General features: G+C 47.9%; 1 protein-coding gene across 1 annotated transcript in view; it reads right to left on the bottom strand.

Moving 5' to 3' along the window:
* EPHA5 (EPH receptor A5) overlaps window positions 1-15,765 on the bottom strand; it is a 156,520-nt gene that overhangs the window by 37,908 nt on the left and 102,847 nt on the right. The window contains exon 6 of the mRNA XM_054383320.1: window positions 11,281-11,383. Within this exon, the coding sequence (XP_054239295.1) occupies window positions 11,281-11,383 (103 nt within the window). The remainder of the gene's footprint in view (window positions 1-11,280; window positions 11,384-15,765) is intronic.

Here is a 15,765-nt window from a genome sequence, read left to right as displayed (position 1 = left end):
CCACCCATCCATGTGCTTAAACTTAAGCAGCTGTCTTGGAGCAGGCAAAGTGACTTAGTTCCACAAGTGCTGTGTGTGGTACAGTTAAAATTTCCTTTCAATAAAAACAAAAACCCTGGCTGAAGGCAAGCCCTGCCTTTGCAGACCCTTGTGCATGTACTCAACTCCCCCATCTGTTTCTGGGTCTTCTTGTATTAGTGGAGCCCTGCACATGCACTGTCCATCTGCAGAAGGAGGACTTTAGGAGTCATGGGAGAATATTCAGCCTAAATGAACTCAAAGTGTGGCACTGAGTGTCTGTACAGCTTTGCTTTTGAAGGATGCCCAGGTTTGAACTGAGAGAAGAGCAGATTCAGATTGGATGTTAGGAACAAGTTCTGCACTGTGAGGGAGCTGGAACACCGCAACAGGTTACCCAGGGAGGGAGCCGAGGCCCCATGCCTGAAGATATTCCAGGTGAGGCTGGACAAGGCTGTGAGCAACTTGATCTAGTGGAGGATGTCCCTGCTGACTGCAGGGGGGTTGGACTGGATGAGCTTTGGAGGTCCCTTCCAACCCAACCTATTCTATGATTAGTCTAATCAGGGAAGGCGTTCACCTGCAATCAGTTTGCAACCCAAGGCTGGCTGCACCTCAGTAACCACCCTTCCTCCTTGTCAGAGAACTTACATGGACAATTTTACTCTTATCAAACCTGCAGCTTAATTCACCCTGAAAAAGAACACAGTGCAGAAGAAACAACAGGGAAGAACTTCAGGACCATCTAGAAGGAGCCCAACAGTGCAGACATACTACAGTTAAAGTCAGCTTCAGATCTCACTCATCATTTCTCCTCAAATCATCATAACCTGTCATCCTTACCAACAAAAATAATAATAAAATAGTCTATTTAGAGAAAATTAGCATTCTGCAACTGCACTGCCTGAAATTCTTGATGTGAAATAACTTCAGGCATGCAATGATCTCCAGAATTACAGCTTGGATTATGTTCTTACTTAAATTAGAACCCATGAAGAATGTCTCCATAAGCTCCTTTCCCACCAGCAAAACAACTTGCTAACACTTGCTAAACACTGATGACAATTTTTCTTTACCATTTTTAACATAATTAACAATATTTTGTGTTTTCATCATGTCCCATCTGGTGCAGTCCAACCGAAGCAGCTCAGCCTTCACTAAGCCTCTGCTTTGTGCTCCCCAGGGCTCAGTGCTGGGGCCAGTTCTCTTTCAGGTCTTTAGCGATGATCTGGGTGAGGAGATTGAGGCACCTTCAGTGAGTTTGCAGGTGACGCTAAGCTGGGTGGCTGTGTTGATCTGCTGGAGGGCAGGAAGGCTCTGCAAAGGGAGCTGGACAGGCTGGATCAGGCTGGATCAATGGACCAAGGCCACTGGGATGAGATCCAACAAGACCAAGTGCTGGGTCAACAACCCCATGAATGATCCAGGCTTGGGACAGAGTGGCTGCAAAGCTGCTCAGTAGAGAAAGACCTGGGGGACATTCAGCAGCTGGCTGAAGATGAGGCAGTGTGTGCCCAGGTGGCCAAGAAGGCCACCAGCATCCTGGCCTGGATCAGCAATGGTGTGACCAGCAGTACCAGGGGCAGTGATGATGCTCCTGCACTGCACTCAGCGCTGGTGAGACCGCACCTTGAGTCCTGGGGTCAGTTTTGGGCTCCTCACTACAAGGACTTGGAGGGGCTGGAGCAGGTTCAGAGAAGAGCAAGTAAGCTGGTGAAGGGTCTGGAGAACAGGGCTGGTGAGGAGCAGCTGAGGGAACTGGGGGTGTTTAGTCTGGAGAAGAGGATGCTGAGGGGAGACCTCATTGCTCTCTACAACTCCCTAAGAGGAGGCTGGGGTGAGGTGAGGGTTGGTCTCTTCTCCCTATAAACAAGTGTTAGGAGAGGAAATGGCCTCGAGTTGCACCAGCAGAGGTTTAGATTGGATATGAGAAGAAACCTGTTAACTGAAAAGGTTCTCAAAGACTGGAACAGGCTCCAGAGGGAGGTGATTGAATCCCCATCCCTTGAGGTGTTTCAATGAGGCAGAAATGTGGTACTGAGGGCCATGGTTTAGCATCAGACCTGGCAGAGTTAGAGAATAGTTGGACTGGATGATCTCAAAGCTCTTTTCCAAACAAAATGATTCTATAATTCCACTGATTCAATTTAACCTTAGAGGTCCAAACCCCAAAAGCACACAAAGGGAACCCAAGCATTATAGATTTGGAATGAATTTTCCCATGTTCGGGCTTTACACTTGCAGGATTTGAGTGCAGGAACTGTTAGGAACCGTTACATCTCTAGAAGATCCCTGTTGCTGTAAGTGCTCTGCTTACATTTTAGCTATGAGGCCCTTTTTCCCAAGAAATTTCCTAACAGTTGTTGCCACCAGACCTTCCCACACTGCCCATCATGTATAGTGAAGGCTTTGGAAACAGCAGGTCAATTAACCTGACACCAAACCACTTCCTTATAAAAGAGAGCTCCTTGTTTTCTCCAACAAAGTCTTTAAGCACCTCACCAGCAACTGGGCTGCTCCCAGACCAAATCGGTTCCCTGCACTGAATCACAGAATTGTTTGGGCTGGAAAAACCCTCTAAGATCATCCAGGCCTACCATCAACCCAGCACCACCATGGCCATTAAACCATGTCCCACAGTGCCATGCCCACAACATTTCTTGAACGCTTCCAGGGATGGTGACTCCACCACCTCCCTGGGCAACCTGTTCCAATCCCTAACCACTCTTGCAGCAAAGAAACTTTTCCTAATCTCCAACTTAAACCTCCCCTGGCACAATTTCAGGCCATTTCCTCTCCTTCTATCACCTGATACTAGGGAGACCAACCCCCACCTCACTCCAACCTCCTTTCAAGGAGTTGTAGAGAGCAATGAAGTCTCCCCTCAGATCTTGCTTGCTCCCTTGATGGGAAGGAACAAAATGCTTCAGTGCAAGTGAAATATGCCCCAGTGCAGCCATGCTCCTGCACCCCCATCACCTAGTGCTGTTCAAAATACCCTGAGCTGTAACATCAGGGGAAATTCAAAGCTCTTAGAAACAAACTCAGCTGGATCAGCAGACAACCACATTCACCTTCCAATCCCAGGAGCACTTGGATAGATAAGGGAATGGACTACTTGGTCTGAACACTTAGGACAAAGGAATATTCAGCACTGCTTGTGTTAAAAGGATGGCTTGATTAGGCAGGTAAACCTCAGAACATAAGAGGATGGCAGGGGTTGGAAGGGACCTCCAAAGATCACCCAGTCCAATTCCTGCTGCCAAAGCAGGGTCACCCCTGCAGGGCAGGTCACACAGGGATGCATCCAGTCTTGAAAATGCCCAGAGGAGACTCCACAAACTCTCAGGGCATCCAGCTTCAGGGCTCCAGCACCCTCACTGTAAAGAAGTTTCTCCTGATGTTGAGAGGGAACCTCCTTTGCCCCTTGTCCTATCACAGGACACCACTGAAAAGAGCCTGGCCCCTTCTTCTTGACACCTACCCTTCAGATATTTATAGACACTGATCAGGTCCCCTCTCAGCCTTCTCTTCTCCCAGCTAAACAGCCCCAGGTCTCTCAGTCTTTCTTCATAGGAGGGATGTTCAAGAACACCTTTGAGGCAGCAGTGTCTCCAAAAGCCAAGATGGCTTGAAACAAGATGTGACTTCTGCTTTGAGCCCTGGCTCAAGGAAAGCCCACCTGGACATGTTCCTGTGCAACCTGAGCTAGGCATACCTCTGTTGGGCTAGATGATCTCCTTTCCAACCCCTACCATTCTGTGACTCTCTGAAAGGGCTGCAGATGGCCAGAGGCAATGCAGAGGAGCCTGGAGCTTCAGCAGCACCTCCTGGACCTTCCTGGTCTGCTGGCACTGCCCTGCTTCTTAGCTAGCGCAAGTCTACTGCTTTTGGTTATCTCAGGGTCACAAAGCCAGCACTCCTTGTGGCAGAGGTGAACCCCACAATGTCTCTGTGGTTTGCAAACCCAAATATATGGAGAGTAAAGTTCAATGAAGCTTGGCTAGGAGGCATTACCAACACCCTTGGCATGGGTTCAAACCCTACAGGCTCTTAATGAAATGAGTATCTCTACGATGGGCCCCAACAACTGTGCCTGCAATCAAGGTAATTAATTGACCACAAGCCTACAGATGACCCAGAGAGCATTTGGACTTCAACTCCATTTCTGGTGGCTAGATGGATTTTGGAAGAGGCTCTGCCAAATATAGCTGTGGCTTTTAAGAGCTTTCTCTTGAAGACTTCTGGAGTCTTGATAAATGAAAGGCTCGTTTGCTGCTTTTAATAAGCTGCTGTAATGGGATGTTCTTCAGAGGCTTGCAATTACAGGCTAAAATACTTGAGGGTGTCTGGGAAGATGTTTCTAATCCTTCACACAGCCTTGAGTGATGGCAACAGTTGCTTCCTGCATCTCCAGGTTGGGAGGCCAGCACTACACCAAGCATTTTGTGAGTCAACAGGCTTCCTTCAGACATCAGAGCAACACCACTGCAGACTGTGAACTGCTAGAAGTGAGTTACTTCTTTGCCTAGAAATTTATAATGTGTAAGGAGTCACCTGCTCTAGCTGAGTAGCTACACCTATATCAGACATTACAGCACCTCCCTGTGCTGCTGGAGAAGAACTGAGAATGCAGAAGTCCAAGCAGACCTTATAGAATCACAGAATGGTTTGGGTTGGAAGGGATATCCAAAGCTCATCCAGTCCAACCCCCTGCAGTCAGCAGGGACAGCCTCCACTAGATCAGGTTGCTCAGAGCCTTGTCCAGCCTGACCTTGAATATCTCCGGGGATGGGGCCTCAACTCCCTCCCTGGGCAACTTGTTGCAGTGTTCCAGCACCCTCATGGCACAGAACTTGTCCCTAACATCCAACCTAAATCTCCTCTTCTCTCATTTCAAACCATTGCCCCTCATCCTATCACTGCAGGCCTTTGGAAACAGTCCCTTTGCAGCCTTCTTGTACCCTTCAGGTACTGGAAGGCCACTCTTGGGTTATCTGTACAAGCCCTAAGGGGAGAGAGAGCAATGCTTCTAGGGACAGGAACTGCACTGGGAATGAGCTCTGGGGTCATACCTTGCTATGTCTAAGCTGTCTAAGTGTAGCAGTGCAGCTCACACTGCTGGCTGGGAAAAGGAGCCCTGAAGGAGCAGAGAGGCTGTTAGCAGAGAGGAGGTCACAGCAACCTTGACCCAAACGCAGAGCAGGACCAGACCCTGCCTGCTCTTGGCAGCTGGTAATTTGGACTTGGCTTGGCTACTCGTGGGGAATATTTGGCAGCAGGGCAGCATCATAAAGTGGCTCTAAATCATGGGAGACAATGTCCTGTAGGAAGAAGGAAGAGCAGGCAAGAACACAGAGATAAAAATCCTTTAAAAAGCAACAACACAAACCAGTGACTCAGGCTAGAAAAATGCTGTATGAAAAATGTTATCTCCAAGCTGTCTTCCGTTTCCTACGGAAATATCCCCAAAAGGCTGCTTTGTAAAGCCCTGACACATCTTGGAACATAGCATAAGAGGGAGCTGGTGGAAAAAATGCATCCATTTTAACCTTTCACATCATGGAAGGTTGCAAATACTGTCTCAGGACCTAGGCTGTACACCACTTTCTGCTCCCTTTTTAACATGATGCAATTCTTTGTGGGCAGAAAGCAGCTCTCTGCCACCACAGGGGCTGGCAGTTAAAAGTCTAAAATCAGCTAAGGTCAGGGATGGATACCCTGGTGCAGAAGCATCTAATTGCCACCACCCAGGTGGCAAGGTTTGTCTTTGGTTTGTCTTTTGAAGCTCCTTCCTTGCCAGAAAAGAGACTTTTTATGTAAGCATGACACAGGGCAAGGGGCAGTGTTGTTGCTTCATACCTTGGTTGTCTTTTCTTCCCCCTCTATCAAAAGCTCCTTCTGGTTCTTTGGAAGATCACTTGGGATGGAAAGGTCATCCATAATGGGTAGCTGGCTGTAAATGCAGATGCTCAGTACACTTCCTAGCTATTTTAAGCATCTTTTGCAAATATGGGCAGCACTGACCTAACAGCATCCCTATTTGACTCTTTTGGAAGCCCAGGGCTTTGTTTAGTGCTACTAATGCTCCAGGGAATTGAGAAACCTGAAGTTTTTTAGCACTCACCCTAAGACCCTCTCTGCATCAGCATTTCAAACAGGGTTTGGGATGAAGGCCAAAAGAGGGAGAACTGCTCTGGAGCAGTGGGTCTTCTTTCCAGACTGGTGCAAACATGGCTTCCTACTTCAGTTTGTAGGATGTCACAGGATGACTGCAGCACATTATTGCTCCTTGCAATACTAAGCTCAAAGATATTTATGCCCGGCGTTGTTTGGCCCGGAGAGGAGAAGGATCTGGGGAGACCTTAGAGCAGCCTTCCAGTACCTGAAGGGGGCTGGGGAGGGACTTTTGACAAGGGCTTGTAGCCATATGGTTGGGGAAATGGCTTTGAGCTGGAAGAGGGCAGACTGAGACTGGAGATTAGGAAGAAATTCTTGACAGTGAGACACTGGAACAGGTTGCCCAGGTTGTGTATGCCCCCTCCCTGGAGGTGTGCAAGGCCAGGCTGGCTGAGGCCTTGAGCAACCTGCTCTAGTGGCAGGTGTCCCTGCCCACGGCAGGGGTTTGGAACTAGATGATCTTTAAAGTCCTTTCTGACCCAACCCATCCCATGATTCTGTGGTTGTTTGGCACAGACTCTACCTCAAAGGTCTGTCAGGGTTTTAGATCAATATATCCTTCGATCAGGAGCAGTGATGCTAAGTGGCAGTGAACTGATCTAAGTTGGAGGTGTCTCTGCTGAGTGCAGGGGGGGCTGGAGAAAATGACCTTTGAGGGTCTCTTCCAACCTAGTACAATCTGTGACAAAGTGAATTGAAGCACTGATGGGAAAGCAAAATTTCCAGCCTTGCTTTATCTGTTGAAGGCATCGTGCTTGCAGGAAGAACACATAACCCTAACAACACACAGATAGTAACAACTCCCTGCTCTTTAATTCAGTGCTTGCAGCTGGTTTAATAATGGATTTTCAATCCACTTCTCTTTTTTTTTTTTTTCTCCTGCTGATTTAGTGAACCCCTTTGATTTGCAGTCCTGGTGGTTATATTATTTATATTGCCCTTGCTGCAAAGAGGGAGGGAACTTTAAAAAGCCATCAGCTATTTTGCCTGGCATCGATGACCTTGTTCAGAGGACACTCTTCAGAGGAAGAGTTTTCTGGAGCATCTGCAAGTAAATCAGCTCTGCAGCACAGCTTAATTGTTTAGGGCAAAGCCTGCTTGTTTTGAAATTCCCAGGAACTTCCAGCTTCAGAGAGAAAGCACACTGCCACAGATGGACGCTGGCGTGTGGAAATGCCATCGTGACTACTGCTCAGTTGACCTTTGCTTGAGGGCCAGCTGCCAACGGGAGATGCCAAGCTGTTACTTGCAGAGAAAACTGCAGAGATGCTTGAAAGCAAAAAAAAAAAAAAAAAGAAAAAAAGAAAAGAAAGAGAAAGAAAAATAAGAGGAAAAGGCGTGGAAACTTTGGCCTCCAGAAACCTAATGAAAATAGAAAGCCTGCAGAGGCCAGCAAACTTCCCAGTCCTAGGATCACAGGAGGACACCCTTCTCACTGCAGGACTGCTCTCATGCTCCTGCTTGCTTTAACCTGGCACCTGGCAGGAGAGCCACAAAGAGATGCCATACAACATCCTAGGAATGCCTGGAAGCAGCACAGAGCCAATAGCAAGGAGCCTGTCTGCAGGAGCTGGCCACGCTACATCCTTCCTGTAATGGTTGGATTCAATGATCTTAAAGCAGCCCACAACACAAGAGAGGCATGGACCTGCTGGAGTTGGTCCAGAGGAGGCCATGAAGATGATCAGAGAGCTGGAACGGCTCTCCTGTGGGGACAGGCTGAAAGAGTTGGGGCTGTTCAGCCTGGAGAAGGGAAGGCTCCAGGGAGACCTTAGAGCTGCATTTCAATAACTGAAGGGGTCCTACAGGAAGGCTGGAAGGGACTGTTTAGAAGGGCCTGTGGGATTTAGGTTGGACATCAGGAGGAAGTTCTGCACAATGAGAGTGGTGAAACATTGGAAGAGGCTGCCCAGGGATGTGGTTGAGGCCTCTTCCCTGGAGACATTCAAGATCAGCCTTGATGTGGCCCTGGGCAGCCTGCTCTAGTTGGAGGTGTCCCTGCTGACTGCAGAGGGGTTGGACAAGATGCCCTTTGAGGTTCCTTCCAACCCGGTGAAATCTGTGACTCCTTAAATCTGTCTTTTCCACCCAAAATGATTCAGTACTGCAGAGCAAGAGGGTTTTTCTCCTTAGCTGTGCTGCCAGGCTGATCTGCCTGCTCCCCTGCCCTAGCAGAAAAGACAGAGTCTGGGCTTTGCATGGCTTGCTTGGCGTGTAAAGCAGTGGTGGCTCCAGCTGGAGCAACTGCTGCAGCTCAAAATGTCTGATTTTCTAATAGCAAGAATGGGCAAGCATTAGGAAAGGAAATTTAACCCCCTGGGACAACATTAACTGATCCAAAGATGGAGGAAAGCAACTTCCAGGAGCAGGTTAACAGCTTCAGAAAGGGATTATCCCATGACTTGGCATGTGTTTATCACCCCTGCAGCGTCACAGCAGGAGGCTCACTCCAGGAATTGTCTCAAAATCAGATCCAAGGCAAAGCAGTGAGTGACAAATTTCAGCTTCTTCCCAACAGGAGCAATTTTTTTCTTTTTGTTTAATTTCAAATTGGCTGTCAGCTTTCCAGGCTTCTGGGATTTATTTTACTCTTCTCAGGAGTCACTCAGCACATTAGACAGGCTTAAAATTCACAGGATGTCAAAGCCACCTAGAACCTTTGTGGTTTTGAAGCCAATCCCTTAATGACGGACCACACCTTGGCACTGGAGACTTTTCCACCACTTCCATCCAGTTGAGGGACTTGGCTCTTACCAGCTTAGGAGAAAGGTTGAAAAGACAAAAATGGGCCAAGAGCTCAGCTCCCTGTGCCTGTCCCTTCCTGTACATCCACCACAGAGAAGCTCCTGAGACTAGGTGATCTCCAGAGGTCCCTTCCAACTCTTAGCATTCTGTGATTCTGTAACCTGCAACTGTCCTGGTGTTCACACAGAGAGGTGTCATTAGAGCAGCAGCAGAGGTGGCAACAAAGCTCTGGTCAAAGGAGACAATGGCTTTTACAAACATGCCAAAAGACAGAGCCAAGAGGAAGCACATCCTGGAAAGCCTATTAGGGCAAAGGACAGAAGGACGTAACTAACGAGAACTGCTGACAAATGGCTCAGGCTTTGCAACTGCTTGCTTTGACCAGAAAGGGATATATGTCCCTCTGCCAGTGATTCAACACCCCCCAGAATCCTCCTTGAAGAGGTGCCAGGCGACATCCATACAAGTGTGCACCCAGGTTGGTTGGGGCCAAGCTCCACATCCCCCTGCTCTGCTCAGGAGGGCTTTGACTCACCACCTTCAGCCTTTAAGGACTGACTTGAACTGTCTTGGCAGCATTCAGAGCCAAGCGTTCTCAGCTACAGTTTTCCTGTAGCCCCTGGTGTGAATGGCCTACAGCCATCCAACCTGATCATACCACTGCATGCTTCTCCTGCATTTATTTTTCCATTTTTCAGCCAAACATGTCACTCAAAGCAGATGACAGGAGCTCCAACAGCTGAGCTAGAAGAGACAGCCAACCTCAGACCCTGACTAGAGCTAAGCCTTTTAACACAACTTACCTTTCAACACAACAAATAACTGTGACCCTCCATGGAGGCCTTATGCCTGGGGATGGAGCTGCTCAGCTCTGTGTTCGCAGGTTGGTAGCCTACCTCCTCTGGGAAATAAGACCCTCAGCCAATGGGTTCAGTATCAGCACAGTTCCTCAAGCCCCTCACCCAATATGCTCAGTATCAGCACAGTTCCTCAGCCAGCAACTACCTGTGATACTTACAACAGCGTGTCATTTACAGCCACCTTGCTAGACATGAGTAAGACTGACCTGCATCATGAAAGGAGCAGTGGGCTGATGGGTACCTCAGGAGGATAAATGTTTATTCTGACAACAAATTCAGCCTGATCAACTGATGCACCTCACATTGCTTTGCACAAGGGATGCTGCATCATTTGACTACTGCTATTAAAAATACACATTTAGTAGATGAAAAAAAGGCACTTTGTGTGCTGGCTGCTACCCAAATCGAGTGCTGCAGGGTAAACTGATCCTGATCCAAGCCAGATTTTGCCCCAGTACCACAATCCCTTGTTCCCCATCAACTTCCATCAGCTTACATTAAGAGTTGTCAAAGATGCTACAGCCCAGGCTTTCATCACTTGCCTATGTTTAAGCACATGAGAAGTCCATGGGATTGCTTGATGGATTGAAGCTGAGTCTCCTTCCACAGTGGAAACTCACTAGCACGTGGGAAAGACATTGTTTCCTACACGTGAAAAATGAAATCCAGACCTGACCAAAACTTGGGATGTTTTTAGCCATTCTGGGTTTCTTCTCCTTGTCTTTCCAAGTGTTTTCCTGAAGTCAAGTTTTCTCTGCGAGAAAAGTCTGTTGTGAGCAATGAGTGCAAAGATATGGGCTATTGGATATTTCAGCCTGGAGAAGAAAAGGCTTCAGGGAGACGTTAGAGCAGCTTTCCAGTACCTGAAGGGGCTCCAGGAGAGCTGGGGAGGGACTTTTGACAAGGGCTTGGAGTGATAGGACAAGAAGGAATGGATTTGAGCTTGAGCAAGGGAGATTTAGACTGGAGATAAGGAAAAGATTCTTTCCAGTCAGGGTGGTAAGACACTGGAACAGGCTTCCCAGGGAGACTGTGGATGTTCCCTCCCTGGAGATGTTCAAGGCCAGGTTGGATGAGGCCTTGAGCAACCTGGTCGAGTGGAAGGTGTCCCTGCCCATGGCAGGGTGGTTAGAACTGGATGATCTTTAAGGTCCTTTCCAATCCAAACCATTCTCTGAATCTTCTGTGAATTTTACCTGCAATAACACACTGCTGATTTTTTTTTTAAAGCAAAGTGTGAAAACACCCATGTGAGAATCAGGTTGAATCAGCAGCGTCAGTCCCTACAGAGCTGTAAACCATCAGGAAGTGAACTACACCAGGGAGCAAGCCTCTGCCATTCCTGCCTGTCCAGACAGATCAATCAGCCCACAGCTTCCTCCGTGGGCTGCTTTGGCCTCAGTCATGTTCATCAGCTGGTCTGAGGAAAGTTGTGGCAGAAGTTGGAGAAGTACAAACACACATCTGCTCCTCTTACCTGCCGCTGAGGAGGAAGCCGAGCACCACCGCCAGCAGAATGACTCCCACTGTTACAGACACAACAATTATGGGGATCTGGCTCTGGTCACTGGATGCAGCAACTGCTGAGATGAGGAACAGAAAAATGCAGATTAAAACGAGAGGCAGCACTCACAGGAGTCTTTTGAGAGAGGCTGCCAGATAGATTTCAAGTCTTACCAGCCTGTTGTTTCTTTTATGGTCTGTGCTTTCCCCCCTTTGCTGTCTGCTTCTAGTTTGGAAAGGAAATGAATGGAAAGAAACCAAGAATACAGGCAAAACCCAGCCCCAAACCCAACAAAATCCCATCTCACCACTGAATTCAGAAGCCAAAACATTGCAGAAGGCAGCCTTTTGAGTTTGCAAAGCCAGGTTTATCACCCTCTATTCAGCTCTAGTTAGAACACAGCTGGAATGCAGTTGGCGTAGAGGATTTCTGAGGTTGGAGGTTGGACTGGATGATCTCCGGACCCCCACCCATACTATGATACTATAGACAGTTAAACCTAACTCCTTGTGGCACCTCTATGGCATGGCCAGAAGGTGCCTCCTGCAAAACAGGAATATGCTAAAACACTTACAATGGTTAGTCTTTGCATGAGTCAGGGGAAGCAGAACTCCCCTAGCCTATGCCTTGTAAAAAGTCCTTCTGCCAAAAGAACAGGAGACAAGCCCAGTGATAAATATGCTAGCAGAAAGGTCATGAAAGCTGTTTGAGAACTGGGTTTTGGCAGTGAGCAGGTGAATAAGCTCCTGCAGCCTGCAAAACGGAGATGCTAACACCACTTATTTTAGCTGCTTTGCACTGCATAGGGAAGGAGCCCATCTCTCCCCGAAGCTTTTTCATAGAATCCCAGAATTCCAGGTTGTAAGGGATCCCAAGGACTATCTGGTCCAACTTTTCTAGGTCACAGCAGAATTGAAATGAGCTGGCCCAGCACCCTGTCTTCAAACTGTCCAACAGAGGAGAGTCCACCACTTCCCCAGGAGATGATTCCAATGTCTAGCTGTTCCCATGGGGAAACATTTTCTTCTGGAGTCCAATGGGAATCTCCCCAGCAGTAACTTGTCCCCATCACCCCTTGTCTTCTCCACTGGACTCCTTGTAAAAGGGGAGTCTCCATCCTCCTCGTAACCACCCTTTATGTCCTGGTCCATGGTGATAAGGTCTCCCCTCAGCCTTCTCTTATTCAGGCTGAACAAACCCAGCTCTCTCAGCCTCTCCTCACATGCAGGGCTGCCAGGCCTCTGATCATTCTCTTGGGCCTTCTCTGGACACTTTCCAGCCTGTCCACATCTGTTCTGTACAGCAGGGACCAAAACTGCAGGCAGTGCTCCAGGTGTGGTCTGACCAGCACTGAGCAGAGTGGGACAGTGACCTCTTTATCCCTACTGGTGATGCCCTTGGTGATGCAAACCATCATCCTTTTGGCTTTCTTTGCCCCTGCAGCCCACTGTGCACTCATGCTGAGCTTGTTGTCCACCAAGACCCCAAGGTCTTTTCACACGTAGGGTTCCCCAAGTCAGAAATGAAGCCTCCTCACACTGCCCTCTCCTCTGCCAGCTTGTTTAGCTGCATGTATTTAATCACCTCAGGGGACAAATCTGGCTCCCTCCCTGCAAAAGCATCTCCCCAGCATAGGTGTTGATGCTCTATGTGTTAAAGCCTACAGCTCCTGTCCTTGTGCCAGCTCTGGATGAAGCTTCATCCATCCCAGGAAGCAGGAGGAATTGATCGCATGCTGAAGAAACCTTTAGCTAAACGACTGAAGTAAAAATCAGTCCTTAGCAGAGGATTAATTTTATGGAGGCTATAAAATAATGGAATATAGCCCCATATTAATTGTTTAAAAGAAAAGAAGACCAAAAGGTAGGGCATTAAACATTGATCTGTGCTGCATTTCAAGTAGCTCTTCATACAGGAGCTCCGTAGTGAGCGGTGTGGCCTGCACCAATATTTCAGCTTTAAATATTTAATATTTAACTCTTCCAAACCCAGTGCCAGCATCCAGAGATTTTTTTATTAACCTCATGGATTTATGGGAGCTCAAGATGATGTTTGATTGCTTTCTTGAAAAAGTAATTACAAACAAAAACATTTAAAGGAGAACACTAAGCTGTGACTGGTGGGTTGGGGGTTTTTTTTGTACAGATTAAGGGAGGGTGAATTGAGATAAATCTTGGTGTGATCCATGGCAGCTAAAAAGCCTGAATTCATCAGCAAGGCTGGGACCTTAGTGCCGTTACAAAGGCATGGAGTGACAGGACAAGGGGTAATAGCTTCAAACTAGAGGAAGCTGGATGTAGATTAGATATTAGGAAGAAATTCTTCCCCATGAGGGTGGTGAGGAACAGGCTGCCCAGAGAAGTTGTGGAGCATTCAAGCCTGGAAGTGTTGAAACCCAGGTTGGATGGGGCCTGGAGCTACCTGGTCTAATAGGAGATGTCCTTTTCTATGGTGGGGGGTTGGAACCAGATGATGTTTAAGGTCACTTCCAACCCAAACCATTCCATGTGTTTATGATTTAAAGGCAGCGAGGGACCTGCATTACCTGTCCTTAACTTGGAGATGTTTCCCCTCATGCTCGGCTGATCAGCTGCATTGGTTCACCAATTCAAGCTGAAAACCAAGGCCTTGTAGTGCTAGGACAAGAGGGAGTGGACTGAAGCTGGAAAAGGGGAGATTTAGACTAGAGATTAGGAAGAAATTCTTTCCAGTGAGGGTGGTGAGACACTGGAACAGGTTGCCCAGGGAGGCTGAGGATGTCCCCTCCCTGGAGGTGTTCAAGGCCAGGCTGGATGAGGACTTGAGCAACCTGGGCTAGTGGAAGGCGTCTCTGCCCATGACAGGGGATTGGAACTGGGTGATCTTTAAGGTCCCTTCCAACCCAACCCATTCTCTGATTCTATGAAAACCATCTTTTGGCAAGGTTGTAAGGCTGGAAAAATTCAGTGGTACTGAAAATTGCAGGCCTGCCCACGCTGTGATGTTTTGCACAACTGCAGAAGCAGGATGTGAAAGCAGCAGGAGAGAACTAAACAGCAGAATGTAAACCAACCCCAAACCTGGAAAAAAAAACGTGCAAAATAAGTTCCACCTTCCCCTCCACTGCACTTCTCAGGCTGTTTTAGATTTTCTTCAAGTGTATTAAAAATAACTTTAACGAAACTGGAAGCAAAACTTGTTTTTTTGGGCCAAATGACTTTGGAGGTTAGTTGTTTTTTTGTTTTTGGTTTTTTTTTTTAATTTTCACAACAGCTACTGCAAGGTTTTCATTTGTGCTTGAATCAAAACAATTTGCTTTGGCTCTGAACAAGAGGTTCAGATCAGAACTGCAGTGGGGCAGTGAGATTTCAATCTGTGCTTGCTGTCAGATTCTTCAGGCTGTGCAGGAACGCAGTGGGTGGCTGGTCACAGTCCTGGCACTAAAACTGACTTTGTACAGGGCCTTGGAAAAAGCAAATAAATCACTTTGTAAAGGGTTTGAAATGTCAAACTGAGTTTTTTTTGCATTTGCAAGATACTGAGGCCTCTGCTGTATTCAGTTCTACTGAACATTTAAACATCTGGTTAAGTCCTGCTTCAGGCAGAGCTCAACTCCAACAGAGGAACAGTTCCCAGCTACCAAACCAAGAACCATGCAGTGGTGGGACCAGATGCTTCTTTGGGTCCTTTCCAGCCTGGCATTCTGTAGTTCTGTGACTCAGTGAGTATCCCACCTGCCCTAACTGGTCCCTTGTTGAACTCTATGATCTCTGGAGGTCCCTCCCAACCCCTAGCATTCTGCGATTCTGTGACTACACTGCAGCTCCTTAGTATCACAGAAGTACCTCCCACTCAGCCTTCACAATGCAGAAAAGTCTTGGGTAGAGGTTTGACTAAATGACTCAAAGGCCTTAAAAGTGTCTCAAGATATGACCAGTTGACGTCCTCAAGAAGTCCTGATTAACACAGATATTTCCTCCTCTACTCTGCTATCTCCACCTCTGCTCTGCTGAGACTTTACCTGGAGCACTGCATCTAGTTCTGGTGCCCCCAGATAAGAAGAACATGGAGTCTGTTGGAGTGGGTCCAGAGGAGGCGACAAAGGTGATCAGAGGGTGGAGAACCTCCCCTATTGGTACAGGCTGAGAGAGCTGGGATCGTTCAGCCTGGAGAAGGCTTCTGGTACCTGAAGTTACAGGAGAGCTGGGGATGGACTTTTGACAAGAGCCTGTAGTGACAGGATGAGAGGCAATGGCTTTGAGCTGGAAGAGGAGAGACTGAGACTGGAGATTAGGAAGAAATTCTTTCCAGTGAGGGTGGTGAAAGACTGGAACAGGTTGTTCAGGGAGCTTGTGGATGCCCCCTCCCTGGAGGTGTTCAGGGTCAGGCTGAATGAGGCCTTGAGCAACCTGATCCAGTGGGAGGTGTTCCTGCCTATGGCAGGAGGGTGGAACTAGCTGATCTTTAAGGCCTCTTCCA

Source organism: Indicator indicator, chromosome 8 (genome assembly GCF_027791375.1).
Source record: "Indicator indicator isolate 239-I01 chromosome 8, UM_Iind_1.1, whole genome shotgun sequence".
NCBI lineage: Eukaryota > Metazoa > Chordata > Aves > Piciformes > Indicatoridae > Indicator > Indicator indicator.
Note: the sequence above shows the minus strand (reverse complement) of the source record. Positions and strands in the feature narration are given on the sequence as shown.